General features: G+C 40.5%; 1 protein-coding gene and 1 pseudogene across 4 annotated transcripts in view; both read left to right on the top strand.

Moving 5' to 3' along the window:
• The window catches only part of TJP2 (tight junction protein 2), a 132,405-nt gene that overhangs the window by 83,139 nt on the left and 36,210 nt on the right, over positions 1 to 13,056 (top strand). For all 3 annotated transcript variants that reach the window (XM_082843117.1, XM_082843115.1, XM_082843116.1), the window contains 3 exons: positions 5,088 to 5,141; positions 7,903 to 8,027; positions 9,193 to 9,295. In XM_082843117.1, coding sequence (XP_082699243.1) covers positions 5,097 to 5,141; positions 7,903 to 8,027; positions 9,193 to 9,295 — 273 coding nt within the window. In that variant the 5' untranslated portion in view covers positions 5,088 to 5,096. The remainder of the gene's footprint in view (positions 1 to 5,087; positions 5,142 to 7,902; positions 8,028 to 9,192; positions 9,296 to 13,056) is intronic.
• On the top strand, positions 10,383 to 12,001 carry LOC309964269 (UDP-N-acetylglucosamine transporter-like; annotated as a pseudogene). Its single transcript has 2 exons — positions 10,383 to 11,019; positions 11,421 to 12,001. The product of its transcript is annotated as a UDP-N-acetylglucosamine transporter-like (transcript).

The following is a 13,056-nucleotide window of genomic DNA, read 5'->3' as shown; positions in this document are numbered from 1 at the left end:
GAGAGGCCCGCGTACAGCAAAACAAAACAAAACAAAACAAAAAAACCAACGAATTCTCTCTTTCTAATTGAAAACACAGGCATCACAAAGAAAAAGCTTTAAAAATGGACAGAAGTTAAATGAGTATTTCAGTGCCTATATATTTCATTGTGTTGATTCATTTAATCAAATATCACTCTCTTTTTGGACATTGTGCTCCCCTGCACCCTATAGCACTGCCCAATCCTAGGGGTCATTGTCATGGTGCTGGTTCTTTTCTGATGACTTTTAAATACATTTTTGGGGCAGGGTACTGTGTGCTGTTTTTCTTAATATACGGGAGTATAGCTATATTCAAAGAGGAGTTGGCAACTGTATTTATTTTACCACAACTTACAGAGTAATTCACTTTGTTGAAATTTGTCAGCTTTAAGGTATAGTGAAGAGCAGAGAAGAAACTTGGAAAACATACATGCTAGTAAGGTCACTTCCGGGTGATAGTGGATTGGTTGTACAAAAGCCACTTTGAAAACCAAAGGTGCCAAGAAGTTAGGAGATGGAAATGGAAATGGAAATGGAAAGAGATGCTCAGTTCTGATCAGCTGGGTTTCTGCTTACTATTTCCCTTTAAGAAAAAATCCTTTTTTTGTTGTTTTAAATTTACTTGTTTATGTATTTTTTTGGCCATGTTGGGTCCTCGCGGCTGTGCGTGGTCCTTCTCTAGTTGTGGACAGCGGGGGCCACTCCCCATTGTGGTGCGCAGGCTTCTCATTGCGGTGGCCTCTCTTGTGGTGGAGCACGGGCTCCAGGCTTGTGGGCCTCAGCAGCCGTGGCGCCCGGGCCCAGCTGCTCCGCGGCACGCGGGATCCTCCCCGACCAGGGCCCGAACCCGCGACCCCTGCATTGGCAGGCGGACTCCCAACCACTGCACTACCAGGGAAGCCCTATTTATGTTTTGTTTTGTTTTGTTTTTTTGGTTGAGTTGGGTCTTCATATGGGCTTTCTCTAGTTGCGGTAAGCGGGGCCACTCTTTGTTGCGGTGCGCGGGCGTCTCATTATGGTGGCTTCTGTTGTTGCGGAGCACGGGTTCTAGGCGCGCGGGCTCAGTAGTTGTAGTTCACGGGCTCTGGAGCGCAGGCTCAGTAGCTGTGGCGCACGGGCTTAGTTGCTCCATAGCATGTGGGATCTTCCCCGACCAGGGATTGAACCCGTGTCCCCTGCATCGGCAGGCGAACTCTCAACCACTGCACCACCAGGGAAGCCCTGAATTCTATTTTTAAATCTCTCAAGAGTTCTTGGAGCCAGATGGTATCAACCAGGGAAATGTCCCTAAAGTGAGTACATAGAGGGAGGAGGGAACTAAAAGACTATAAATTCCTCTCAATTTGAGTAATCAGTTATAGCTACTCAAGAGTGGCTGGCTCATCTTTCTTCTCTACATACAAACAAAATTGCCTTTTCCTAATCCCGTTCTATCAAATGATAAATTATCTGCTCCAATATATCAGTTATTAGAATTGCCTTTTGTGCTAAACGTCTTTCCCCCCCAAGCCTAAGAGTTTGTTAACCGGGTAAAACAGGGGCACATTATCTGGACATGTTTTGATTCTTTTCTCTGTCATTAGTAGCAGTGCAGGAATGGCACAGTTGATTTTTTTAAAATTTTAATGTAAAGGAAATAGTTTTTCTTAAATTATTTGTATATAATAAGTACAGCAAGGCTTTTTATTCATATAATTAGATTCCTTTCCTTTGTGTCCTTATGTTTTAGATATTCTCTGTTTAAAAAAAATGTAGCAGGATCTACTTGTTTTTAGTCCATCTTGACCATCTGTCTTTATATTTATTGTGATTACTCTTCTATATTCTTCTATATTCATTTCTGCAGTCACAGTTTGTTTTGTATTTGCCCTGCTTTTTCTAAATTTCCCATTTTGTCTCTTCTGCCTGCTTTTGGATTGACTTTTGTTTTGCTTTGTTTTCATTTTATTTTCCTCTCTGCTATCTTGGAACTTATATATGCCAGAAAATTTAACATGTGGGTTTTACCCAGTGAAATTCAAAATTAATCTACAGTTTAACTCTACTCTTGAATAAAATATTTAGAATAATTAAATCATGTTTAAGTCTTCTGGATTTACATGCTATGTTGCCCAGTGTTCTACTTCTGTCTTATTTGTTTAACTCTCACAAATCATACGTTATTATATTGATTAGGTGCATACAGCCAATATATGTCCAGGCTTACATTCCTTCTTGCGTCTTAGGTCTTCCTGCTGGGATTATTCCTTTCTTAAATTTATCCTTTGGAAGTTCTTTTATTGCTTGTGATAACCTTTCCCAATTTTTGTTTTAAAAAAATATGTCTTTCTGCCCCTAAATCAACAGATACTGTTTTAAAGATACTGTTCTACCGAGTTCAGCCTTTCATTATTGCTGTTTCAAAGTCGGCTCTTATTCTCTTTGCTCTTTTGTAACCTCTTCTACCTATATGCTCTCATCTCTGTGTCTTTTTCTACAGTAAGATTACCATGAATTTCAAAGTGGTTTTCTTTCTTTTTGAATTTACCCTGCTTGTGATGTATAAGCCTTCTTGAACCTGAAAAATCATCAAGTCCTGAAGAGCTGTTGTGACTTTGAGTATTGCATCTCTCCCACACTCTCTTATCATCTCCTTCAGGAAATCTTAGAAACATTGTACGACTTTCTCACTCTTAATTTCTTTCAGATGTCCCACTTTTTTAATGCTTTGTGCTGTATTCTGGGTAATTTCTTCACATCTTTCTTCTAATTCATTATTGCCTTCAACCATGTGTCATATGTGGTTTAATCCATTTTTTAAATTTAATACATTATTGACTGGGGGATTTTTGCAGAAACTAACTCCTGTGGCCATAATATGTCTCCCGTCAAAAATGTGTTAATTTTATTATATTTTTTTATTTCTAGAATTTTTTCTTTAGATTTGCTTGGTCATTTTTTTAAAAAATAAATTTATTTATTTATTTTTGGCTGTGTTGGGCCTTCATTGCTGCATGCAGACTTTCGCTAGTTGTGGCGAGTAGGGGCTACTGTTCGTTGCGGTGTGCGGGCTTCTCATTGTGGTGGCTTCTCTTGTTGTGGAGCATGGGCTCTAGGTGCGCGGGCTTCAGTAGTTGTGGCACACGGGCTTAGTTGCTCCATGGCATGTGGGATCTTCCCATACCAGGGCTGGAACCCGTGTCCCCTGCATTGGCAGGCGGATGCTTAACCACTGCGCCACCAGGGAAGTCCGGCTTGGTTATTTTTGATGTTCTCTTGTGCTTTCATTATACTTTTAATTTCCCCTTTTAACTTCTTATGATAAACAAACATATGAAATATTATACATCCTTTTTTTGGTCTGTGGTTATATTTCCAATATTTATAGTCTTTGATTCTGCAGTTTTTTGTTTCTTTTAACTCTCACTTGCTTTGTGTGTGTGTTTAAATTGTGAACTCATGTTCCTCAAATGCTTATCTGAGGGATTCTCTGAAGCCTGTGTTTTAATGTGTTTCTAGGGGAGAATTTCGTTCTCCTCCATGTACCTGGGTGGTGCTACCAATGCAGTACCACTTTGAGTGTGAGGGTTTTGGAGGGGGGAGGGTGTGGTCACATCTGTAATATGAATTTCAGCCTCAAACCTGAGTGAGTACAGGTCTATTGATACAGGAATTCTCCATGGAGATATTTTTAGTTATTTCCACTCTACCCAGAGCCAAGAATAAGGTAGGCAGGCGACTGTCCCTGCTGTCTCCATTGCCTGATAGTGTTTTTGCCCCAAATACATTCACTCTGATCTGACCTCCACCCTGTTTGGATCCTACAGTTTCTCTTTTCCCGGACTCCTGTTGAAATGCCTGCTTCAGTGCTGCCTTATTTCTCTGGCTTTGAGCTTTCTTGGCATTTCTTGCCTTTAAGGATTTCCCCTCAGAGGCAGCCTGCATTTAATGAATTATTATTATTATTATTGAATAATATCCACTGTTTTCAGGTTTGTCTAGACATCTATTTTATTTTATTTTTTATATTTTTGCGGTACGCGGGCCTCTCACTGCTGTGGCCTCTCCCGTTGCGGAGCACAGGCTCCAGACGCGCAGGCTCAGCGGCCGTGGCTCACAGGCCCAGCGCGGCATGTGGGATCCTCCCGGACTGGGGCACGAACCCGTGTCCCCAGCATCGGCAGGCGGACTCTCAACCACTGTGCCACCAGGGAAGCCCTAGACATCTATTTTAGAATACTGTCAGAAACTGAAGCCCAGTGGTCTTTATGCTGGCACCATCATCTTTCACACCCACAATACTGGTGGAGACAAAGGCCAAGGGGTCCCACAGGTTACACAGTTTGGCAGTCTCTGTGATAAGGCCAAGGATTCCTTTAGACATAAAAATCCATAAAACTTGAGTTCCCTGGTGGTGCAGTGGTTAGGACTCAGCACTTTCACTGGCATGGCCCCGGGTTCAATCCCTGGTCAGGGAACTAAGATCCCACAAGCTGCACAGCGTGGGCATCCCCCCGGCCTCCCCCACACACAAAAATGCATGAAACTTGCCTAGGAGGTCACCTTTGACTGGAGGAAGGGAGATTTTTTTTTAAAGAATGAAAGTATATCTGTTCGCAACTCTAGATAAGGGCTTTTATCATGACAGTGTTTTGGAGTGGTGATAGTAAAAAAGCTCAACACTTAGTATTCCAGTCGTTCTTTTTTTTTTTCTTTTTGGCCGTGCTACACGGCATGTGGGATCTTAGCTCCCTGAGGAGTGATCGAACCCGTGGTCCCTGCATTTGATGTGCAGAGTCTTAACCACTGGACTGCCAGAGAAGTCCCTAATATTTCATTCTTTTTAGGGTACATCTCTCCCTATGTTTTTCTCTAATTTTCTAGTATTGTTAAGTTTGCCATTTCATTCAAGGAGAGTATATTTGAAAATATAATAGGTAGTATAACGTTCCTAAAAAATACCCACTCTTTGGTGTATAGAATGTGTGAGCTGGCCTTTCTATGGAGACATTTTGAATTATAGTTTTATTTCTAACATTGAAATGTTTGTGTTTTTAATCAAATTCGTTTTGATTTTTCTAAAACAGGCCCCAGGCATGGAGGAGGTGATATGGGAACAATACACTGTGACCCTACAGAAGGTGAGTACTACACATGTCATATCTGCTACAGTCTGTTCTTGAGTTTACAGATCATGGATCTTTTTTTTTTAATTGCAGTATAGTTGATTTACAATGTTTCAGGTATACAGCAAAGTGATTCATTAAACACACACACACACACACACACACAAACACTTTTTCAGATTCCTTTCCATTATAGGTTACTACAAGATATTGAATATAGTTCCCAGTGCTGTTCAGTAGGACCTTTATCTGTTTTATATATAGTTGTGTGTATCTGTTAATTCCAAATTCTTAATTTATCCCTCCCTCCCCTTTTCCCTTTGGTAACCATAAGTTTATTTTCTATGTCTGTGTATCTGTTTCAAGTTTGTAAATAAGTTCATTTGTATCATTTTTAGATTCCACATATAAGTGGTATCATATGATATTTGTCTTTCTCTGTCTGACTTACTTCATTTAGTGTGATAATCTCTAGGTCCATCCATGTAGCTGCAGATGGCATTATTGCATTCTTTTTTATGGCTGAGTAATATTCCATTGTATATGTATACCACAACAGATCATGGATCTTATTTATTTTTACACAAACACAGTTATTGCATTAACAAGGATTTGCATGTTGTTATTTTTTTGGCTAAGGTCTGTATAGTATAGAAAATTATAGAGGTTAATTAATGTATTGAGGTTAATTAATGTATTCACCTGTCTCCAGATAGAATAGTTTATGAAAAAAGAGGGGAAAGGAAGGGAGGAATGGAAATAATCTGTTCCGTTTAAGGACGTTGAGGTAGCTTCTACAACTTTTGTAATTTTAATTATAGCATTTGTAACTTATCCCCTCAGTGAGTTTTAAGTCCAAACTGAAAAAACATTTTTTTTAATTAAAAAAAAATGTTTTTTGGCTGTGCCACACGCTTGAGGGGTCTTAATTCCCTGACCAGGGAATGAACCCATGCCCCTGCAGTGGAAGCTTGGAGTCCTAACCACTGGACCGCCGGGGAGTTCCCCAAACTAATTTTAAAATGTTAGTTTAGCACTCAGGAGACATGGGTTGTAGTCTTTGTCTCACTCCTGATTATATTAATAGGTTCCGAATTAATCAGATTTTAAACAACAGCCCCCTCCCCACAGTGGGGTTGAAAGTAGAAGTAAGATCACATGGAAGTGTATTTTACTTAATTTTTAAAGGTGTTTCACAGGTATTGCCCCTCTTGATTAAATTAATTAGGTAATACAAAGAGCTTCTAGTACTTGGAATCCAGCACATAATCACTGCTTAATAAATGTTAGCTCTGTTCCTTTTCATTCTGACAGCAGAGTTTGAGGTGGGCAGGATAGGTGCTAGCCTCACTCGAAACAAGCGCAGCACCAAGAGTTTGTAAGTGACTTGCGTGCGGTTGAGTCAAGTTAGACATGCACTCGTGATCCCAAAGGCTTATTCCATCAAGCTGCCTTGGTCAGCATCTAACTTTTCCTGGGCCCTGCATGGCTCTTTCTCCACTCTGAGTCTCTCCAGTCTCTGTCACCTCTTAGATGGATTGTAAGTTCCTCAAAGGGAGAGTTTTCCTTTGACCGTCACAACCATGAACTTCAACCCTTGACTTCAGTGCAAATTTGGTTCTTGAATAAATGTGTATTAAATCCATCCAGGTAGAAAAACACAGATTGGTGCTCAAGTGCTGAAACTTCTGGAGCAGTAATCATGATTTCTTCAGTTGAGAGGCTTCCCCCTTTAGGTCTTATTTTTCACCTCTTGTCATCTTCTGACTCTTCTCTCTGCCCTTCCACCACATACCATTTGAGTTTGGACCCCGAACTGGCAAAGGTGAGAAACATTTTTGGCCTGGTATAGAGGATGGAGCTCTCCCTGTGTAAAACCAGGTACCAGGGGATAGCACTGCCCAATTCAAAGCCGTGTGATTAATGAACAACAAGCCAGCTTGTCTGTGTTGCTGTTTGTTATCGATTGCCACAGTGGGCCCCACGTGGGAACTTATCTTGAGGTGAGGGTTCTTTCATTCTCTGAGAAGATTTTTACGTAATGAAACCTGTATTTAGTGTGATAGTCACATACATGCCCCTGTGATCTGGATGAAATCCGGGAGCTTAGCTTTTTTAAACACCGAAATGAGTTGGGATTCTCTATTATTTGGGTTCACTGTGATACATTTCTCTATTAATCTTGAATCTAATTAATCTGTATTTCCATCTTATATGCATGTAGAAAAGAATTTAATGCTTTGCTCTCTCATGAGATCTCAAAACTAAGTTCATCTTCGGATTTTATCTTTAAAATCCATTTCCTTCTTTTTGACCCTATATGAAAGTGAAACCACTAGCTCCCCTAACTTGGAAGTTAAAGGTATTCTTTAAAAATATGGTTTTAGCATAGATTCGGTTGTGACCAGCCCATCTGGCTCAGGCCTGGATATGAGAACAGGTATGATTGGTGAATCCAATAACACATCCTTATTTGGACAGAAGATGTAATTTCCCATCCCCTGCCAGCTTCTAGTGATAACTCCAGTCTGTGCTATCAATCTTGTCCAGCTTTCACAAGGCTGTTTCTTTTAGATAAGGAATTTCCCTTTATAAACCTGTCAGCTAACCATGATGACGCTGTACTCTGTTTCTCACTTGTTTCTCTAAGCCTTCTGTTCCTGAGCTGTCTCCGGTTATTGGTTTGACCTTTATTTTATCGAATGCTTGTAATAAATCCTGAAAACCACTTATAGAAGGATTTTATTTTAATTTTTCTCTTAACCCCAATGAACAGGATTCCAAGAGAGGATTTGGAATTGCAGTGTCCGGAGGCAGAGACAACCCACACTTTGAAAATGGGGAGACATCAATCGTCATTTCTGACGTGCTCCCGGGTGGGCCCGCCGATGGGCTGCTTCAGTGAGTGTCCTTACTCCCTGCCCCCAACCCCTGCCAGCCCACTGGTTGGCCCTAGACAGGGGGCTTTGAGTGGTGTGCACTTCTAAAATTCAAAAAGAAAAGAAAATTTTATATATGTATATTGAAAAGTCTTCAGGCAGTAATGGAGACCATAACACACCATGTTTTAACAATCCCCAAACCTTTGGGAATATCCAGACTTTGAATAGAGGAAAGCAATAATTTCCACAGGAAGATGGTTATAACTATCTATCGTAACTATCATTCCTGGGTTTAGGAATCATTTATGAACATCGACTGTAAAATTGGCATGCTCTTTTTTTCCCCTAATGCCTACCCACACTGTCTATATTTATTTTCATTTTTATTCGTTAAGAATGAGGATGGTCTGATTAATGATTATCTAATTTGTAAGAGGGATGTAGAAATTGGAAAAATTTACCAGATGAAAACCCAAGTTTTCCAACTGCCAGGCTTCTGGTCTGAAGAGCAAATGCCATTGGAAAAGGTGCATGTCTGAGTCCCCTTAGGATAATTTCTCAGGGCAGAATCTAAAGTTAATTACACAGCTGCCTTGGCCACATGGCTCCAAAATTTAGCTTCTGTTGGCATTTCATCTCCATGGTCCTCTCCAAGTTAGTATTCTTTCATATAGAGAGCATGGTAGAATTTTTACATGATTTTTTTTTGATGAGACAAAGTAAGAGTTAGGGTTCTGTGACCTCAGAATTTCTTTAAGAATCTGAGGCGAGCTCTTGATTTCATCCCCTCCAAAACACAAGTGAATACCAACCTCCTTTGGGGAGATCTGTAGACTTGCTGAAGCGCACCGTTTACCATGGGTAAGGAGGCCCTGACACACAAGTTCCACTTGTGCTCAAACCTTGCTGCTATCCAGTGCCTCCTGGAGGGACCCCGTGGGTTTGGGTCCTTCTCCCCAGGTGGTTTCCAGGAGACACTGTCCACAGTGGGCTGAGTGGCTCCTGGGTTCCTTCCTCAGAAGAGCTCAGACCAAGTTGATGGATTAAGCCTCAGGAGTCATTAGACGCTGAGCCCTTTAAGAAGCATTTTGGGTCAATCCGCCACTTTTATTTGTTCCTAAATAAATGATTCAGAGGGATGAGATGGGAGTTTTTCACATTCCGTTTTTCTGTTTTATTTGCAGAGAAAATGACAGGGTGGTCATGGTTAACGGCACCCCCATGGAAGGCGTACTCCATTCATTTGCTGTTCAGCAGCTGAGGAAAAGTGGGAAGATCGCTGCCATTGTACGTTCTGGGTTTGTTTTCAGCTCGCCTCGGTAGGACTTTGTTTTTATACCCAGAAGAAAATGACTACTTGCTCTTCAGCCCTATCTAGGGACCACTATTTCCATATCCTTAGTACTTTGGGAGAGTGATGTTAAGGGTGATGTAAAGATGTACGTGAGGGTTGCCTCCCTGCCGTCTCCTTATCCTACTCCTGACTTAAGATCAGTGCTTCTCTTGTCTGAGTGAATTTGCCTTGAGCCAGGTTAAACAATTATTCCCTAAGAGAATTAAATAGATTGAGAACAATGGTAAAACAGCATTCATTTAGAGACTAAATTATGAGCTCAGAAACTCATTTGTAAAGGCCCTCACAGGATCTGTTCTATCTTCATAAACTCCTGTTTCTTAGGAGATACTGGCAATCTGTACCATTCACTCATTTATTAGCTCACTCAGTCATTCAGCAAACATTGGTTGAAAATGACCTGAAGCAGGTCTGAGCTGCAAGGAGTGTTCACTCCAGAGGGGCAAGTGGACACACTAAGCGAGAATTGGAACACAGTGTGTTAGGGGCAGTGCTGGGGGGGATGCATTGGGTGTGTGGTATTTAACTTTTTTTTCAGCTTTATATTATGAAAATTTTCAAACAAAAAGAAAAGTTCAAAGATTAGTATAATCAACACATATATCTTCTACAATGTTAATATTCTGCCATATTCACTTGATTTTTCTTTATGTATGTATATAAAGACATACTTGTGCTTTTTTTTTTTTTTTGCGGTACACGGGCCTCTCGCTGTTGTGGCCTCTCCCGTTGCGGAGCACAGGCTCCGGACGCACAGGCTTAGCGGCCATGGCTCACGCGGCATGTGGGATCTTCCCGGACCGGGGCACAAACCCGTGTCCCCTGCATCGGCAGGCAGACTCTCAACCACTGCGCCACCAGGGAAGCCCAGACATACATATTTTTAGTGAACCGTTTGAGGGGAAGTTGCAGACATGACAGTTTAATCCTTCTTACTTCTCAAGTCTCCTAAATAAGGACATTCATCTGCATAATTATACTACTATTATCCTATTTAAGAAAAGTAGCTACAGGCTCTATGGCAGGGCTAATGGCGGTCTCTGGGAGGGCTCACGAAAATGAGTACTTCCCAGAACTGCTGCTGCCAGTGCTCTTGTCCCCATGGTGAGCCTCAGCTGCCTGCCACCTCTGCAGGAGACCCTCCAACATTATCAGGCAAATGAAGATAAGACATTGTCAGCCAATCTAAAATACCTTTCCTTGGGAATTTTGGTCTTTCAGGCTACCAGTTTGGTTCTAACAATGTGTTATTCTAGGACTTTAAAAGAGGAGGGGCCTCGTTATCTATCATCTACAGCTGTGGCTGTTGCTGAACTTTTGAAAACAATGGCCTGCATTTTATTAGTCTACAAAGACAGCAAATGTAGTCTAAGAGCACTGAATTGAATACTACATGGTGAAATTCTTAACAAACCTATGGAAACGCCTAAACTTGCTATTCCATCAGGGATATATACTCTTCAGAATTATTTACTCTCTGTGGCACTGTCAAATCTAGACGCAGCTACTTATCAGGTCACATATCAGTTGAAAATTCTTAGGACTGCATTATTTTCTGTGTCGATGCTTAGTAAAAAAATTAGGTGTGTACCAGTGGCTCTCCCTAGTAATTTTGATGACAGGAGTTGCTTTTGTACAGTGGCCCTCAGATTCTCAAGTGCTTAATTCTTTTTCTTTTAATTTTTTATAAATTTATTTATTTAGTTTTGGCTGCGTTGGGTCTTCGTTGCTGCGCACGGGCTTTCTCTAGTTGCGGCGCGCGGGCTTTCTCTAGTTGCGGCGAGCGGGGGCTTCTCTTCGTTGTGGCGTGCAGGCTTCTCATCGCGGTGGCTTCTCTTGTTGTGGAGCACGGGCTCTAGGCACACGGGCTTCCGTAGTTGTGGCACGCGAGCTTAGTAGTTGTGGCGCGCAGGCTCTAGAGCGCAGGCTCAGTAGTTGTGGCGCACGGGCTTAGTTGCTCTGCGGCACGTGGGATCTTCCCGGACCAGGGCTTGAACCCGTGTCCCCTGCATTGGCAGGTGGATTCTTAACCACTGAGCCGCCATCGAAGCCCCACGAGCGCTTAATTCTAAGGAACTTTCACCTGGCTCACAATTCGTAGACCTCATGGCAGTTCGCACAGCATGTTTTTCAAGTGGCTTTGCTGGGTTTTAGTTTGAGAAAATCTTAAAAGAAACCAAACAATCAGTGTGGGTAAGAAACATTCAGCTTGGTTTTTGGGGGAGTATATTTGGATTAATGGGTGTATATGTTTATGAAGGAGAACTGGAATCAAAGAATGGATTTTTTCAGGGGTATAACCAGCTGACATGGATAGTTGTTGTTCAGGCACTGGGAGGCCTTGTAATAGCTGCTGTGATTAAGTATGCGGATAACATTTTAAAAGGATTTGCAACCTCTTTGTGAATAGTATTATCAACACTGATATCTTATTTTTGACTACAAGATTTCGTACCAACCAGTGTCTTTTCCCTTGGAGCCATCCTTGTAATAAGAGCTACTTTCCTATATGGTTATGATCCTAAACCTGCAGGAAATCCCACTAAAGCATAGTGGTAATACTATCTTTACCTGGTTTTTCACATTGGCGCACTGGGAGTCTCTACATTAATCCTGAACAGAGGACTTCTACAGATTCTAAGAAAAAATCACCATGCTGAGTCTGATTATAATGTTCAAATGGTTTGAAAATATACAAGTTTAGGGATAAAATACATGTATATGTAACAAAATGCCCATTGCATCTAGAAATCAAAACTTGAAAGTATTTCCAGGGAGTAGAATAATTATCAGAGGAAACTTGAAATCTGAGTTTAAAAAGATTTTGTTTTTGATTGCTGCAGAAATAACCTATGCACTCTTCGTTGCACGAGCACACAACAAATGTCAGACATCAATTTTGCAAATTAGATATATTTAATTTTATTAAATGTTTTTTATCTTACTCTTTCTGTACAGATATATCAAATAACATGGATATTCAAAGTTTGAAAATTATAATTACGTATAATTTTGCACATATAAAGCTGTGAAGAAATAGAAGTATGATTTGAAAAACATTCTCATGTATCTCAGATTTTTATATTTATACTGAAGATTACTAAACAAAGGATTGCTGTATGTTGCAGATGTTCAAATGCATAAAAATTGATAAAGTAACATTCTGGGTCTGACTTGTCAGAATAAAATTCATATTTAAATTTAATGTAAAGAAATATACAGATCTATTTCTCCATCCACATTTTAAGATCTTTTAGTGCTTCAAAACTGCTGGAAGCAATCCAGTTGTTCCTGTGCTAGATAGTAGCCAGTGACTTTTACACTAATGGAGTTTTGTCCTTAATCTCTTAATTGTATTTCTTTTCTGTAAATCAGATAAATCCTTGTTATTACTTTAAAATTAAAAAAAGAAAAGTAATAATAACTCTACAATATCATTTAATATACAGTCCATACCCTAAAATGACTTTGGTAGATTATTTTTCTTCCCCATCCAGGATCCAATCAAAGTTCACTCATCACATTTGGTCCTAATCACTTTAGTCCATTTTAATCTTTTTTTTAAAGAGACAGCCTTTATTTTTAGGATTTTTACATTGAAGACTTCAAAAAGTGGTAGGTTTTTAGAACTTACTGACCTGTATTTAAATGGAACTGTTGACAAAGATTCACCAGAAATAATCTGAACAAGCGG

This window comes from Leucopleurus acutus (genome assembly GCF_964270905.1).
Source record: "Leucopleurus acutus genome assembly, chromosome: 7".
Classification (NCBI taxonomy): Eukaryota; Metazoa; Chordata; class Mammalia; order Artiodactyla; family Delphinidae; genus Leucopleurus; species Leucopleurus acutus.
This window is presented reverse-complemented; position numbering and strand designations above follow the sequence as displayed.